Here is a 14,798-nt window from a genome sequence, read left to right on the forward strand (position 1 = left end):
AATAGCACTATATAAGCAAGTAAAACAAATATTATATGAAAATATGTACATGGAACATATTTTGAACAAGTTCAGCATTTTTTTTATCAACTTCTAGAAAACTTATTTTTGTAAGACAAGAATAAAGGAAAATCAAAATCAGCAGCACACCTCTCATTTTGGAAACAAGAATCTCATATTACACATGCTGTGCCTAAGGCGCTATTCACATTGGTGTCATGGTTTCTAAGTTGAACTAGAACCACAAAGCAGTGCTGAACCTGATGCACAATGGACACCAGCAGCAATTGTTGGATCCCAAGGCTTACAATAATATAATGAAACCTGTGGTTTCATCAAGGGTGTCCTTCATTAGGGCAGAAAAAGCACAGCTAACAGAGTCTCTAATGTAGATGTGAACAATATCTAATCTTCAGTTCTCTACTATGTGGTGCTATGGTATATTATATTTAAGTATGAAGTTCAAGCAGATTTCTTAAAATGTTTTCAGAACTTTAGTCAACCTCCAATATATATATACTGTACATTTTCTAAAAGAATATTCCTACCAAATGAATAGTCTTAGTTATCTGTACAGCTGGGTGGCTGAGAGAATCACTGCCAACTTAGCAGGACACAGAGGTATAACCCAGGTGAGTTCTCTTTAGTCTGTTCACTTTATAATGAGAATAACCCTTAAACTGGCCTATCTGTAAATCTCCTTTCAAAGTTTGATCTTTTTATAAAATATCTCAAAAAGTTCAAATTATTTTCAGTAACTATCCAGCGTGCAAAAATGTACTTGAAAAAAAATAAGTTGGCACAATCTTTCTCCTTCTGGTTAGTATGCTTCCACAATTACCAAGAAAAATAAGACTTTCTCTTTTTGTGTTGTAATAAGCTGAAGAAGTTAGTTCCCTCCTTGAGTTCAAAATAGGTGAGCTGGAATTGTTAATTTGTTAAAGGGTTACTGAGATTTATACAATCAGGGCTTTTCAAGCAGATAATATAAAGAAAAAAAAATATTATTTACTTACTGTGTGATTTGTACAACACTTCTGCAATTCATAATAGAGGTTTCACATACTGTATTGCACTCATTAAAAATACTGTATAGATGCCCTAATCCATGAAGTTTTACCATATTTTTACTCCAATTAAGTCAAATAAAACAACCCTATAATACAATTGTCCTAGGATTTAAGATGGCCATATGAGTTAACTATCTTTCCTAACTGCTCAATAAACAGAAATCTTCCGAGGGTATGTCTACTCTAATTAAATGAAGGGCATACAGTAGGCCTCTGCTAGACACCTCTGGGTTAGGCATTTATGAACTGTCATAGATTGGCTTATAATTACCTAAAAATTCAAAAATACTCCCATCCACTGGCATACATAGAAATCATGGGGCTCCGTAGCAAAAGTCTTAATTGTGCCCCCCCACAAAAATAAAAATATATATTTTTTGTTAGGGTCACAAAACAGCATGTCTCACAACTTTCCAACCTCTACAAGTTAATCGAAGCCCCTTAGTGTTCCCACACATCATTAAGATACCCCTTTCATTGCCCCAGTAAAGTATCATGCCAACAAAAGTACCCTCTAAACACCGTATGATACACCCACAGTGAATTCCTCCATAATACTCTTCACACGCACAATATATTGACTCTACTGTACGCTGCGACGTCCTGAAAATTATGGTGACCCCAAAACAGCCCTCTACATATTATTATGACCCCCACACAGCCCTCCATACAGTATAATGGCCCTCCCCACGGTATTATGGCCCTTACACAATCATACACTCAGTATGATGTCCCTTACACAACCCTAAACACAAAATGATGGCCCCTACACAACTCTCTACACTGTAAAATGGCCCACACACAATATAATGGCAACTGCTAGCCCTTTGAACAGTATAAGTTCCCCCATATAGCCCTCCAAACAGCATAATGGCCCCAGCACAACCTTCCAAACAGTGTAATGTTTCCCATACAAACATCCACACTGTATAATTGCCTGCATACAGTATAATGGCCCCGACTAGCCCTCTAAACAGTATAATTGCCCGCATATAGCCCTCCAACTTGTATAATGGCTTCCACATATGCCTCCAAACAGTATAATGATGTCCACATAGCCCTCCAAACACTATAGTGGCCCCCACATAGCCCTCCAAATATAATAACGAACCCTATTTAGCTCTGCAAATAATTTAATGGACCCCACATAGCCCTCCAAATATTATAATAGCCCACTACCCTAAGATGCCAAGACACAAAGGATTTTAGAGCTAGTGGAACGGACAATGAATGGAGAATTTAAAAAAAACATATGAAACCCACAACCCATCGAGGCTAAACAGCAGGTAGCTCCCAGCTTGGAGAACACATGACTAGTGTTGTCTAGTGTTGCTCACAACTAAAGTACAGCATTGCCCGGCAAAAGAAGTAGATAGAGGAAGAACAGGCACTAATACACAAGTCACTCACAGTACTTAATTCTCTACAGTTTAGCCTCCTGGGTCCTGGTTCCTTCTCTTGAGTCTTCATTTTGATACATAAATCTTATTCTTAATCTATATTTACTATGTTCTGTTATGAGATCCATGGTGTATTAATGCAGTATCACATAGACAACTATAGCCAATTCCATCCCTTATTGTTGAGAGGATGATTATCCTTTCCTCGATAAGCACTTAATTAAGGACGAACTGTGTAATCACCATCAGTAACTGTTAGGCTATGTGCGCACTGGGAAATAACTTTTTCTTAAGAGAAATCCGCACTCTCTGGCAGAAAACCGCACTCGTGGCAAAAACCGCGGTAATAACCGGTATTGCCACAGTTTTACCGCAGCTTTTCCGCGGGTTGGTACCTGCGGTTTTTTACCATTTCTATGGCCAAAACCGCAAGTACCTGCGGAAATTAAGTGACATTCTCATTCTTTTTGCTGCAGATATTCTGCAGCAAAAACCTGTAGGTAAAAAACGCAGTGTGTGCACAGCATTTTTTTTCCAATAGATTTTGCTGGGGAAGGACTGCAGAAAGGTTCTGAACATTTACTGCAGCATTTCTGCAGCAAAAACCATGGCAAATCCGCGGCAAAAAACGCAGTGTGCGCACAGGGCCTTAGAAGAGTTTTTGTTGCCACATATGGAGTGTGTGGTACATTTTATGCAGTTTCATTATACAGGAAGTTCTGCGGATTGAGATGATGCCCCCTTGAGTAACCAGAAAATCTGTGCTATTAACCTTCAGATTAAATACATATCTGTAGGTATATAGCAGTTTTCATGAGACAGGTTCTTTTTTATTCCCATGAGGTCACTATCAGGTGGTATGATCCATTGAAGAAATGTATGGATTTTCGGATCGAAACAACAAAGAAATTAAAGTAATGCTAGCTTAATTACACATATAGGGTTGACTAGTGACTAAATAAATAAAAACAAAAAAAATACCGGACTGCTCCTTTGACATCCCATCGTGGTAGATGGTGGAAGCTATTTATGACTGCTCAACACATACATCTGTCACTAAGTTTTTGCTTTCTCATCTGATAGCTGTAGGAAAAGAGACCCCGATTGCAACAATGTATCACTTAGTTTACTGGGTGTAGCAGTTGTGACACAAAGAATTTAGATGTAGTATATAGCAGAGCGTAGGTGGCTTACTCCACCCACACCACTGATTATCAGCTTGCTGTACACATTGTATATTGACAGTAAAGCCTGCTTTACACGTTACAATTAAGCATACAATATCGTATGCGATCGTAACCGCCCCCATCGTATGTGCGGCATGTTCAATTTGTTGAACGTGCCGCACAATCAATTATTTGCTGTCACACGTACTTACCCTTCCATACGACCTCGCTGTGGGCGGCGAACGTCCACTTCCTGGAGTGGGAGGAACGTTCGGCGTCACATCGACGTCACGCGGCAGCCGGCCAATAGAAGCAGAGGGGCGGAGATGAGCGGGATGTAAACATCCTGCCCACCTCTTTCCTTCCGCATAGCTAGCCGGGAGCCGCAGGACGCAGGTAAGATCTGTTCATCGTTCCCGGGGTGTCACACACTGCGATGTGTGCTACCTCGGGAACATTGAACAACCTCACGTTCAATTTTTAGGAATTGAACAACGTGCGTGCGATGAATGTTTTAACGTTCAATCGCAATCGCACGTAGCTGTCACGCATTACAATATAACTTACGATGTCGGATGTGCGTCACTTACGACGTGACCCCGCCGACACATCGTAAGATATATTGTAGCATGTAAAGCCCGCTTAATCATTGCTGGGGTGGGGTTGGACCAGGATTCACATGTGAAAATAGTCCGGCAGAGAAAATCACCTGTAGATAAAACACTCATTGCACTGAAGCAAGAGCAATCAGCCTAATAAGTGACACAACCCTGAAATCAGTGTCTTAGCCCTTATTTCATCCTTTCCTCAAGTTACATAGAAAAAAACTGCTCATAGATTCCCTTTTAGATACTTGAGAACCAAGGACTGTTCTATGTATGAAATGCGTCGTTTTTTTATTTGATGCAATATTTTAAATGTACCTAGAATCTTTAAAACTGTGCTAATAAATTGGTGAAGTTTTATATCCAAGCAGCTGGATACCTTTTTTTGCTTTGCCTGCATCTCAAGCCAAGCTGTGGCTTTTTTACTAATCTAAACTCAATACTCTAAACTGGACAATGTAGGTTATATTTATCAATGCAATTACTCTTATATATTAGATTATTCCAATATTTATCATGCCTTCAAATATTTCTTCTAATACTCATAAAGAGGATAACGTATTTATTATAGACTTTATTATTATTAATAATACTAATACTACTACTACTAATAATAATAATAATAATAATAATAATAATAATAATAATAATAATAATTATAAAGCACCATTGATTCCATGGTGCTGTACATAAGAAGAAATAAGTGACAGTGGCCCACATACCAGTACTGGGAATATAGCATGTGTTATTCTATAGTTCAATGCTGATCAGAGGAGTAAGAAATCATTGTATTGATTCATACAGGATTTCTATGATGTCAGCAGATAGTGAATTCAGAATAATTATTATGGTATGTTACTTAATTTTGAAGTTGTCTGTACTAAATTTTTCTGTCCTTCACAACATCCACAATGTTGATCCCAACAGTAAGTTTAGGTGGCCTCCATGATTGCTGGGAACCAGGCAACCTGCCAGGCTTGTAGATACACTTTCAATGTTAGCGAGTTACTTATTCGTCTCTGTTCTATGGAACTGGCATGTGGAAAACGTAAGTCTCAATATTCACAATAGTGAGTTGATACACACGACACTTCTGGGGTGATGCTCAAGTAGGGTCCAAAACCGTCTCAAGTAGATGTAGATACAGTTAGGTCCAGAAATATTTGGACAGTGACACAAGTTTTGTTATTTTAGCTGTTTACAAACACATGTTCAGAAATATAATTATATATATAATATGGGCTGAAAGTGCACACTCCCAGCTGCAATATGAGAGTTTTCACATCCAAATCGGAGAAAGGGTTTAGGAATCATAGCTCTGTAATGTATAGCCTCCTCTTTTTCAAGGGACCAAAAGTAATTGGACAAGGGACTCTAAGGGCTGCAATTAACTCTGAAGGCGTCTCCCTCATTAACCTGTAATCAATGAAGTAGTTAAAAGGTCTGGGGTTGATTACAGGTGTGTGGTTTTGCATTTGGAAGCTGTTGCTGTGACCAGACAACATGCGGTCTGAGGAACTCTCAATTGAGGTGAAGCAGAACATCCTGAGGCTGAAAAAAAAGAAAAAAACCATCAGAGAGATAGCAGACATGCTTGGAGTAGCAAAATCAACAGTCGGGTACATTCTGAGAAAAAAGGAATTGACTGGTGAGCTTGGAAACTCAAAAAGGCCTGGACGTCCACAGATGACAACAGTGGTGGATGATCGCCGCATACTTTCTTTGGTGAAGAAGAACCCGTTCACAACATCAACTGAAGTCCAGAACACTCTCAGTGAAGTAGGTGTATCTGTCTCTAAGTCAACAGTAAAGAGAAGACTCCATGAAAGTAAATACAAAGGGTTCACATCTAGATGCAAACCATTCATCAATTCCAAAAATAGACAGGCCAGAGTTAAATTGGCTGAAAAACACCTTATGAAGCCAGCTCAGTTCTGGAAAAGTATTCTATGGACAGATGAGACAAAGATCAACCTGTACCAGAATGATGGGAAGAAAAAAGTTTGGAGAAGAAAGGGAACGGCACATGATCCAAGGCACACCACATCCTCTGTAAAACATGGTGGAGGCAACGTGATGGCATGGGCATGCATGGCTTTCAATGGCACTGGGTCACTTGTGTTTATTGATGACATAACAGCAGACAAGAGTAGCCGGATGAATTCTGAAGTGTACCGGGATATACTTTCAGCCCAGATTCAGCCAAATGCCGCAAAGTTGATCAGACGGCGCTTCATAGTACAGATGGACAATGACCCCAAGCATACAGCCAAAGCTACCCAGGAGTTCATGAGTGCAAAAAAGTGGAACCTTCTGCAATGGCCAAGTCAATCACCAGATCTTAACCCAATTGAGCATGCATTTCACTTGCTCAAATCCAGACTTAAGACGGAAAAACCCACAAACAAGCAAGACCTGAAGGCTGCGGCTGTAAAGGCCTGGCAAAGCATTAAGAAGGAGGAAACCCAGCGTTTGGTGATGTCCATGGGTTCCAGACTTAAGGCAGTGATTGCCTCCAAAAGATTTGCAACAAAATATTGAAAATAAAAATATTTTGTTTGGGTTTGGTTTATTTGTCCAATTACTTTTGACCTCCTAAAATGTGGAGTGTTTGTAAAGAAATGTGTACAATTCCTACAATTTCTATCAGATATTTTTGTTCAAACCTTCAAATTAAACGTTACAATCTGCACTTGAATTCTGTTGTAGAGGTTTCATTTCAAATCCAATGTGGTGGCATGCAGAGCCCAACTCGCAAAAATTGTGTCACTGTCCAAATATTTCTGGACCTAACTGTACTTAGCACTCAAGATCAATGTGAACAGTGGTTTTTATTGTGAAGAACTTGTTGGACCAGTACAGTACAAGCACAGACATTTTGGTCAAAGACCTTTATCAGTCTGCGTGCAGAGGGTCCTCAGAAAGTATAGCAACTTTGCAAATGGCGCAACTGGGTATGACGCGGTGTCCACCACTGTCTAACGGTGGACACAGCATCATACCCAGTTACGCCGTTTGCCAAGTTGCTATCATTTCTTAGGACCCTCTGTACACAGACTGATTAAGGTCTTTGACCAAAATGTCTGTGCTTGTACTGGTCCTACAAGTTCTTCACAATAAAAACTACTATTCACATTGATCTGGAGTGCAAAGTTTCTACATTCACTCAATATTCACAATAGGCTACAAAGGTAGAAATACATTTCCAAACACAATTTTATCTTTATCCTAAGTGGGGATCCAACACTATTCATTATCAGAAGATTTTTGAACATCACATATCAGATATCATATCATATCACACATGGAAAACATAGGTATGAAAAATATTGTCACGAGTGTGTCACGGTCTACTGAGACCTTGAGAAGATGGGGTTTTAGATGGTCTCAGAGGTTGGTTGGTCACAGATCCATTTTAGAATCCGCTCTGCTTATCCTGAGTTGGAGCGTATTTGATACCATTTGGTGCTAAAGGGATTAAGGTCTTTCTTCTATCCTGCTGAGATTGACTTGTAGCTGTTAATTTCAGCTGCAGCCACACCCTTCCGCTATATAAGCTCACTCCTCACTCTCTCCTATGCTCTCCTCTCTCCTATGCTCATTCTATAACTAACCACTTTGAAGGAGCCTGGCTCTGGAGTAGCTGAGGTGTTGTTTCTATTGCATCTGAGAAGCTTCCTGCTTGAGTTTCTATGTAGAAGTATTTATTGTGTCTTTTCTCTGTTTGTCTTACCTTCCTTGTCTTGTTTTATTGTAGTGGTGAGACTAGCACAGGGTGAGTTCAGGGCCAGTGAGGGCCTAGGCATGTGACGGCGCATGGGGGGGAAGGACTTTTCTGGGGATGTTATGGAGTGCAGGGACCAGCCTCAGATGAGTGTTAGGGGGTGACCCTGCTCCCCTCTACCTAGCGCCAGGGCCATCTGTTGCATTGGTGTACCCTTTGTGTTGCATCACTCGCCGGGGATCCGCTCATCCCCGGCGTGACAGATATGTAACAGATATTTTGGACTCATGAGACAATACAGGTTACAAAGCCATACAAGAGTTTTAAATTTACAGTAGACTTGTAAATAACTATGGAAATAGACTTAAAAATCTACAGTGACTATTGCACTTAATAATAAATTGTAATATAGGAGAAGGGAAACAGGTGAGGGATGTGAGGTACTGAGAAAATCAAGGTGTGGGGTAAGGGGAACAAGTTCAAAGAGCTTTAAGAAGGAAATTGAAGTATGATGTACATTAAAAGGGATTTTTTTCACTAAAGCCAGGATGAGTGCTACTTACCCTGCAAAATTATAAACCAAGCTGTACTTACCTACCAATGTCCTTGCCATGTAAATTGTTAATCTTGAGCCCATTGATTGACTGCAGCGGTTATGTGCTGTAGACATGACATCACTGCTGCTAACACTGGCAGGGAGAAAGGACAAAGACACATAAGTACAGCTGAGTCTTGAATTTTATAGCATAATTAGTCTTGGCCCTTTCTTTTAATGAAATAGGACAATTCCTTTAAGGTCAGAAAAAAAGAATGTTAATGTAAATTGAGCCTATCTTATGTCTTTGTAATATGGGCTCAATTAGTCCATTTATATCTGAATATAAAGAAAATAAAGTCCCCCTGCGCATCATAGTTTGCCTTGTTAGCAGTGGATTTGGAATATCTCTCTTTTTTTCTCTATCTATCTCTATCTATCTATCTATCCTTTATAATAATGCATACAAATGTATCAACGTATATTCTTTGAAAAAGAAGAAAAAAAAACCATTGATAAAGTGGTCTTAATATTGCGTCCTCCATTATTACAGCAGAATCACAGTAGGACAGACATATTCCTGAGCACAAGTATGAACAAGAAAATCCCTGTTAAGTTGTCCTGTAGCACTTTGTTGAGAGCAGTCACAAGCCATTTAGGAATTTGAGGATGTTGTGTGAAGCCCTGTGCAAATTGTTTCTCTGCGAGGGCAAAACTGTCTGATGTTAATGTTAGTTGGAGTAGCACTGCTAAATATCTACACAGCGTGCCCAGACGCCGTGGCTCCAAGCGCACATCGCAGTTGGATAGTAGACAGTCCTCGGCATCTGTGTTTCAATTTACAATGTCACAGTCTGCTTCTCTAACCCCAGGAATAATTTTAATTATACCAAGGACTAAAATCGTATTAAGAGGGTTTTTTTTTAATTTTTTAATCCGTACAAAAAAGTTTATTGGTATAAAGCATAGGAACAGTAAAATTACCCCCCCAAAAAAAGTGTTATGTCATTTTCCAGTTTATCTTCAATATGTGTTATATTTTGGTCTATAAATAAGTTTGAATGACGTGTTAGTGTATATAGAGTATATAGTGTAATTACAGTGGAGGGCATGCAAGTGGGACATCCCTTTGTTGTGTCCTGGGGAATACTAACCTCCCAGAGTTGGATGCAGACAAGGTGTAGGTGAGCCAAGTCCACATGCCCACCCCCATTGTAACTTACTGAGTCTCTACGTGAATTCCTAAATGACTTATATTGGCTTCTGGAGGCCAGAATTGTAAAGACCCATACAAACAAATGAAAGCTTAGTTTGTGTCACTTTTAGGATTATTTTAGGGTTATGCATGCCTAAAATTATGGTCATTTAAATATCTTAATCCATTTCTTTTACAAGTGGAAATTGTTACAATAATAAACCTGCCACAGGAATTTCCCTGTAATCTAATTCTTAGGTTTGCGTGAGACTTTATCTGTCTCACATGACCACGTCTCCCTCCCAGCACTTTCTGTTAGTAAAGTGCAAGGAGACCAGGTGGCCAGCAGCATCAGAGTGAGGAGCATTGTGGGAGCAGCCGAGGATCGAGGATGAGTAAGGCTATGTACCCACGTGTGTGTGTTCTGCACCGCAGCGTAATGTCCCTGCATGTCCGCTTCAGAGCGCAGCTGAAAAGCTCCGTTCTGAAACTTTGGTGACTGTAGAATTCGTGCGCTCTGGATGCTGCCTCTCCCTATAGACAGCATGGAGACAGCATGCAAAGTGCACGAAAGAAGTGACATGTTGCTTTATAGAACGCAGCGATTTGGCAGCATGCAAATCGCTGCATTCTAAAACGCAACGTGGGCATGGATTATGCACAATCTTCATAGATTGTGCTGGGGACGCAGGACGCATGCAGTTACCCTGCGGTGCAGATCGCAGCGTAACTGCATGCAAATACGCAACGTGGGCACATAGCCTAACTACCATACTGGCACAGTTCCGACCACAATGGGTGTTTCATTTAGGTCATAACTGTAGGTATCTACTTTTTCCTACCTATGGATGCTGCTGTTTTAAAATTGGATGGCATCCTAGAGGAATGAAAGTAGACTTACAGAGCTTAATGAAATAAAGCCCTTAGTTGACTAATAAAAAAAATAACACAGTCATTTATGTGCCCTGTATGCCAACAACAAAGTGGAGAAAAAAAATGACGGGCAGACCTGCCACTATGTCCTCTTTAATTTTTTTTTTTTTTACTTGTTTGCAGTATTTTTTTACATAGCGCAAATTGTATTAAAAATAAAAATAAAACTCTTGCAATTCTCACACTGACCACTAGGGATATTTCAGCCTCCATTTACTTCCTTTTTTACCCTGAAATAACTCAGTCACAATGGTTGGACCCAGACGCCTTCTTTTGTATTGAAGTGTTTAATGAGCATGTGCAAAGATCTTTATAAGGGGAAGGGGGAGCAGGGTCAGCTGTGACATCACCTATTGTGAATAACGGATCCTGTGTTAATATGATGCTCTGCTGCAAACTCTTCCTGAAAGGACAGGAAGTAAGATTCTAAAAATTCCCCAGTGGCCAATGTGAAAATTGCAAGATTACTCTTTTTATTTTTAAAGATCGTTATATGAAAAAAAAAAAAAACCTGCCAAAAATGTTTTAAAAAATTACATTTAACACAAAAACTTGATTTAAATAGTTGGTCGTTATCTCACCAACCAGATATACTGCTTTAGAACCATTGATTCACTTTTAGAATATTGGTACATTTACTTTAGGATCTAATCAATTAGAACATAACATTTTTTATCCACTTTAGTTTCTTGTATTGTGGATTTTTTTTTTAAGTTGTGTTAAAACCCCAATTGTGACATATATTCCAAACTAGTGCACATGCCTTCTAGATCGCACATACGGATGCATTTTATTTTCTAGTCAACAGAACCCTGATGGATGTCTCACGTAGAGAAAAATAGGATTGTGAACACATATGCTGCATTCAGATACACAATGGAGCAGCAGAGAGAAGTATGTGAGGATTGTGTACATGCCATCATCCATCCGATTTATTAGTGCTAGTTACACTGAGTAATAGAGTGCATACATGATTTTATTTACTTGAAAAGGAGCTGCCTAAGATACGGCTAAGCAAGGGAGACGTCATTTGAACGCTATGGTTTGTTCTTGAAATTTAAGTTTTTCATTCAGTGCTGTCCATTCAACACGATGATAATATAGCTACAATCCAGCAAATCAAAACAAATGTACAAGTACAGCATGTGGAGTCTAGAGTTTAGAAATAATTCCTAATTCTAATAAAGAACAAACAAGTAATCTTCTTGCAGAGAAGTAGAGAAAACAGTTATAAATTGGATGAAAGGTAACCCAAAATGGAGCAGTGAAAGCAGAAAGGGGCTTATCTAGGACTAAAATCCAAACTCTTTTATTTAATCATATAAAAATTCATATGCCGTCAGCATTCAGAGTTCTGACGTGTTTCGTGTGTGTTATACGCTCCTAATCACTGTAACACACACGAAACACGTCAGATTTCTGATGCCTGTGGCATATACATTTTTATATGATTAAATAAGTGTTTGGATTTTAGTCCTGGATATGCCCCTTCTTCTTTTCTTGTTTTTTTTCATATACAGTGCTGGCCAAAAGTATTGGCACCCCTGCAATTCTGTCAGATAATACTCAGTTTCTTCCTGAAAATGATTGCAATCATAAGTTCTTTGGTATTATCTTCATTTCATTTGTCTTCAATGAAAAAAAAAAAAAATGTCATAAAGCCAAATTGGATATAATTCCACACCAAACATAAAAAAGGGGGTGGACAAAAGTATTGGTACTGTTTTAAAAATCATGTGATGCTTCTCTAATTTGTGTAGTTAACAGCACCTGTAACTTACCTGTGGCACCTAACAGGTGTTGGCAATAACTAAATCACACTTGTAGCTAGTTGACATGGATTAAAGTTGACTCAACCTCTGTCCTGTGTCCTTGTGTGTATCACATTGAGCATGGAGAAAAGAAAGAAGACCAAAGAACTGTCTGAGGACTTGAGAATCCAAATTGTGAGGAAGCATGAGCAATCTCAAGGCTACAAGTCCATGTCCATAAACATGAAAGTTCCTGTGTCTATGGTGCGCAGTATCATCAAGAAGTTTAAAGCCCATGACACTGTGGCTAACCTCCCTAGATGTGGAAGGAAAAGAAAAATTGATGAGAGATTTCAACGCAAGATTGTGCGGATGGTGGATAAAGAACCTCGACTAACATCCAAACAAGTTCAAGCTGCCATGCAGTCCGAGGGTACAACAGTGTCAACTTGTACTATCCGTCGGCGTCTGAATGAAAAGGGACTGTATGGTAGGATACCCACGAAGACCCCACTTCTTACCCCGAGACATAAAAAAGCCAGGCTGGAGTTTGCCAAAACTTACCTGAGAAAGCCTAAAATGTTATGGAAGAATGTTCTCTGGTCAGATGAGACAAAAGTAGAGCTTTTTGGGAAAAGCCATCAACATAGAGTTTACAGAAAAAAAAAAGAGGCATTCAAAGAATAGAACACGGTCCCTACAGTCAAACATGGCGGATGTTCCCTGATGTTTTGGGGTTGCTTTGCTGCCTCTGGCACTGGACTGCTTGACTGTGTGCATGGCATTATGAAGTCTGAAGACTACAAACAAATTTTGCAGCATAATGTAGGGCCCAGTGTGAGACAGCTGGGTCTTCCTCAGAGGTCATGGGTCTTCCAGCAGGACAATGACCCAAAACACACTTCAAAAAACACTAGAAAATGGTTTGATAGAAAGCACTGGAGACTACTAAAGTGGCCAGCAATGAGTCCAGACCTGAATCCCATAGAACACCTGTGGAGAGATCTCAAAATGGCAGTTTGGAGAAGGCACCCTATAACTCTCAGGGACCTGGAGCAGTTTGCCAAAGAAGAATGGTCTAAAATTCCAGCAGAGCATTGTAAGAAACTCATTGATGGTTACCAGAAGCGGTTGTTCGCAGTTATTTTGGCTAAAGGTTGTGCAACCAAATATTAGGCTAAGGGTGCCAATACTTTTGTCTGGCCCATTTTTGGAGCTTTGTGTGAAATGATCAATTATTTGATTTTTGTTTCATTCTCTTTTGTGTTTTTTCATTGCAAGCAAAATAAATGAAGATAATAATACCAAAGAGTTTGTGATTGCAATCATTTTCAAGAAGAAACTGAGTATTATCTGACAGAATTGCAGGGGTGCCAATACTTTTGGCCAGCACTGTATACCTGTGAGCCAGACAGGTGGAGCATTGGACAAAAGTGAGCAGAATTGGATGTGCTGCATTGCATGTCACGGTATGCTATTTTTCACAAAATGGAGCAGGGATGTTTAAAAACCAAGACAAAATGTCGACATAAGCAAATAAAATATTTATAGCACTATATCAGTATGGTTTTTATATACTGTAATTTGTGTGTTTGCAGCTTTATGAGTAAAGATATATTTGATCTTTCTCTTATTTTGTAGGATTGCGGGTTGCTTATATATGCTGATGAGCCATGTGGATTACAGGACATTCCAAATGAAACAATTTATGGACTTTCATACTCATGTCAGAAAAAGTGTGAGACAGGAGATGCCAAAGGTTTGTGCAACTGCATGCCATGAAAGTGAACTTTTTTCCTTGTGTAAATGTGCATTTTCAGTATACTCTTTCCTTCTAAATTAGCCTTAGTTCATAAGGTCTATACACATGATAGGATAAGTGCTAAAGTGCTAAGTGCCTTTTCACTTGTAAAGCGCCATGGAATTAATGGCACTATAATAATAATAACTAAATACACATAGGATTAGCATTTAATACGCATTTGGTATAATCAGTATCCTCAATGAGTGATTAGCATATTGTAGGAGCATATAAACTATTGACCAGAGAGTGCGGCAGAGGAGTATCTAGTGTAGATACAGATCTAGGATACTGTATATTGGAGTGTTATTCTAACCTTAGACTTTCATGGCTTATATGGGAATAATCCATCCTTGCTCCGACCAGTGGACGTGGAGTTTCAGAAATAGCCAAGATTGGGTGAGCTATACTGTTTCTGAAACTCCAGTAAAAGGAATAGGAGTTCCAGATACTTGTTTACACAAAATGAACCCTTTAACCCTATATTAATCAATGAAACATAATTTTTTAATAAATCTCTATTAAATGCATCAAAACTCTAATAAGTATAATTTGTATTACAAACTATACTAAAGCAAAATGCTACAAAAATATCAAACAATAGAATATCGGTCAAAA

General features: G+C 39.1%; 1 protein-coding gene across 1 annotated transcript in view; it reads left to right on the top strand.

Annotated features, from left to right (window-relative positions):
- Window positions 1-14,798, top strand: part of CPED1 (cadherin like and PC-esterase domain containing 1) — a 519,469-nt gene that overhangs the window by 444,576 nt on the left and 60,095 nt on the right. Inside the window, exon 16 of the mRNA XM_075345048.1 lies at window positions 14,021-14,138. Within this exon, the coding sequence (XP_075201163.1) occupies window positions 14,021-14,138 (118 nt within the window). The remainder of the gene's footprint in view (window positions 1-14,020; window positions 14,139-14,798) is intronic.

The sequence above is a fragment of the Anomaloglossus baeobatrachus genome, chromosome 4 (genome assembly GCF_048569485.1).
Source record: "Anomaloglossus baeobatrachus isolate aAnoBae1 chromosome 4, aAnoBae1.hap1, whole genome shotgun sequence".
Taxonomy (NCBI): Eukaryota; Metazoa; Chordata; class Amphibia; order Anura; family Aromobatidae; genus Anomaloglossus; species Anomaloglossus baeobatrachus.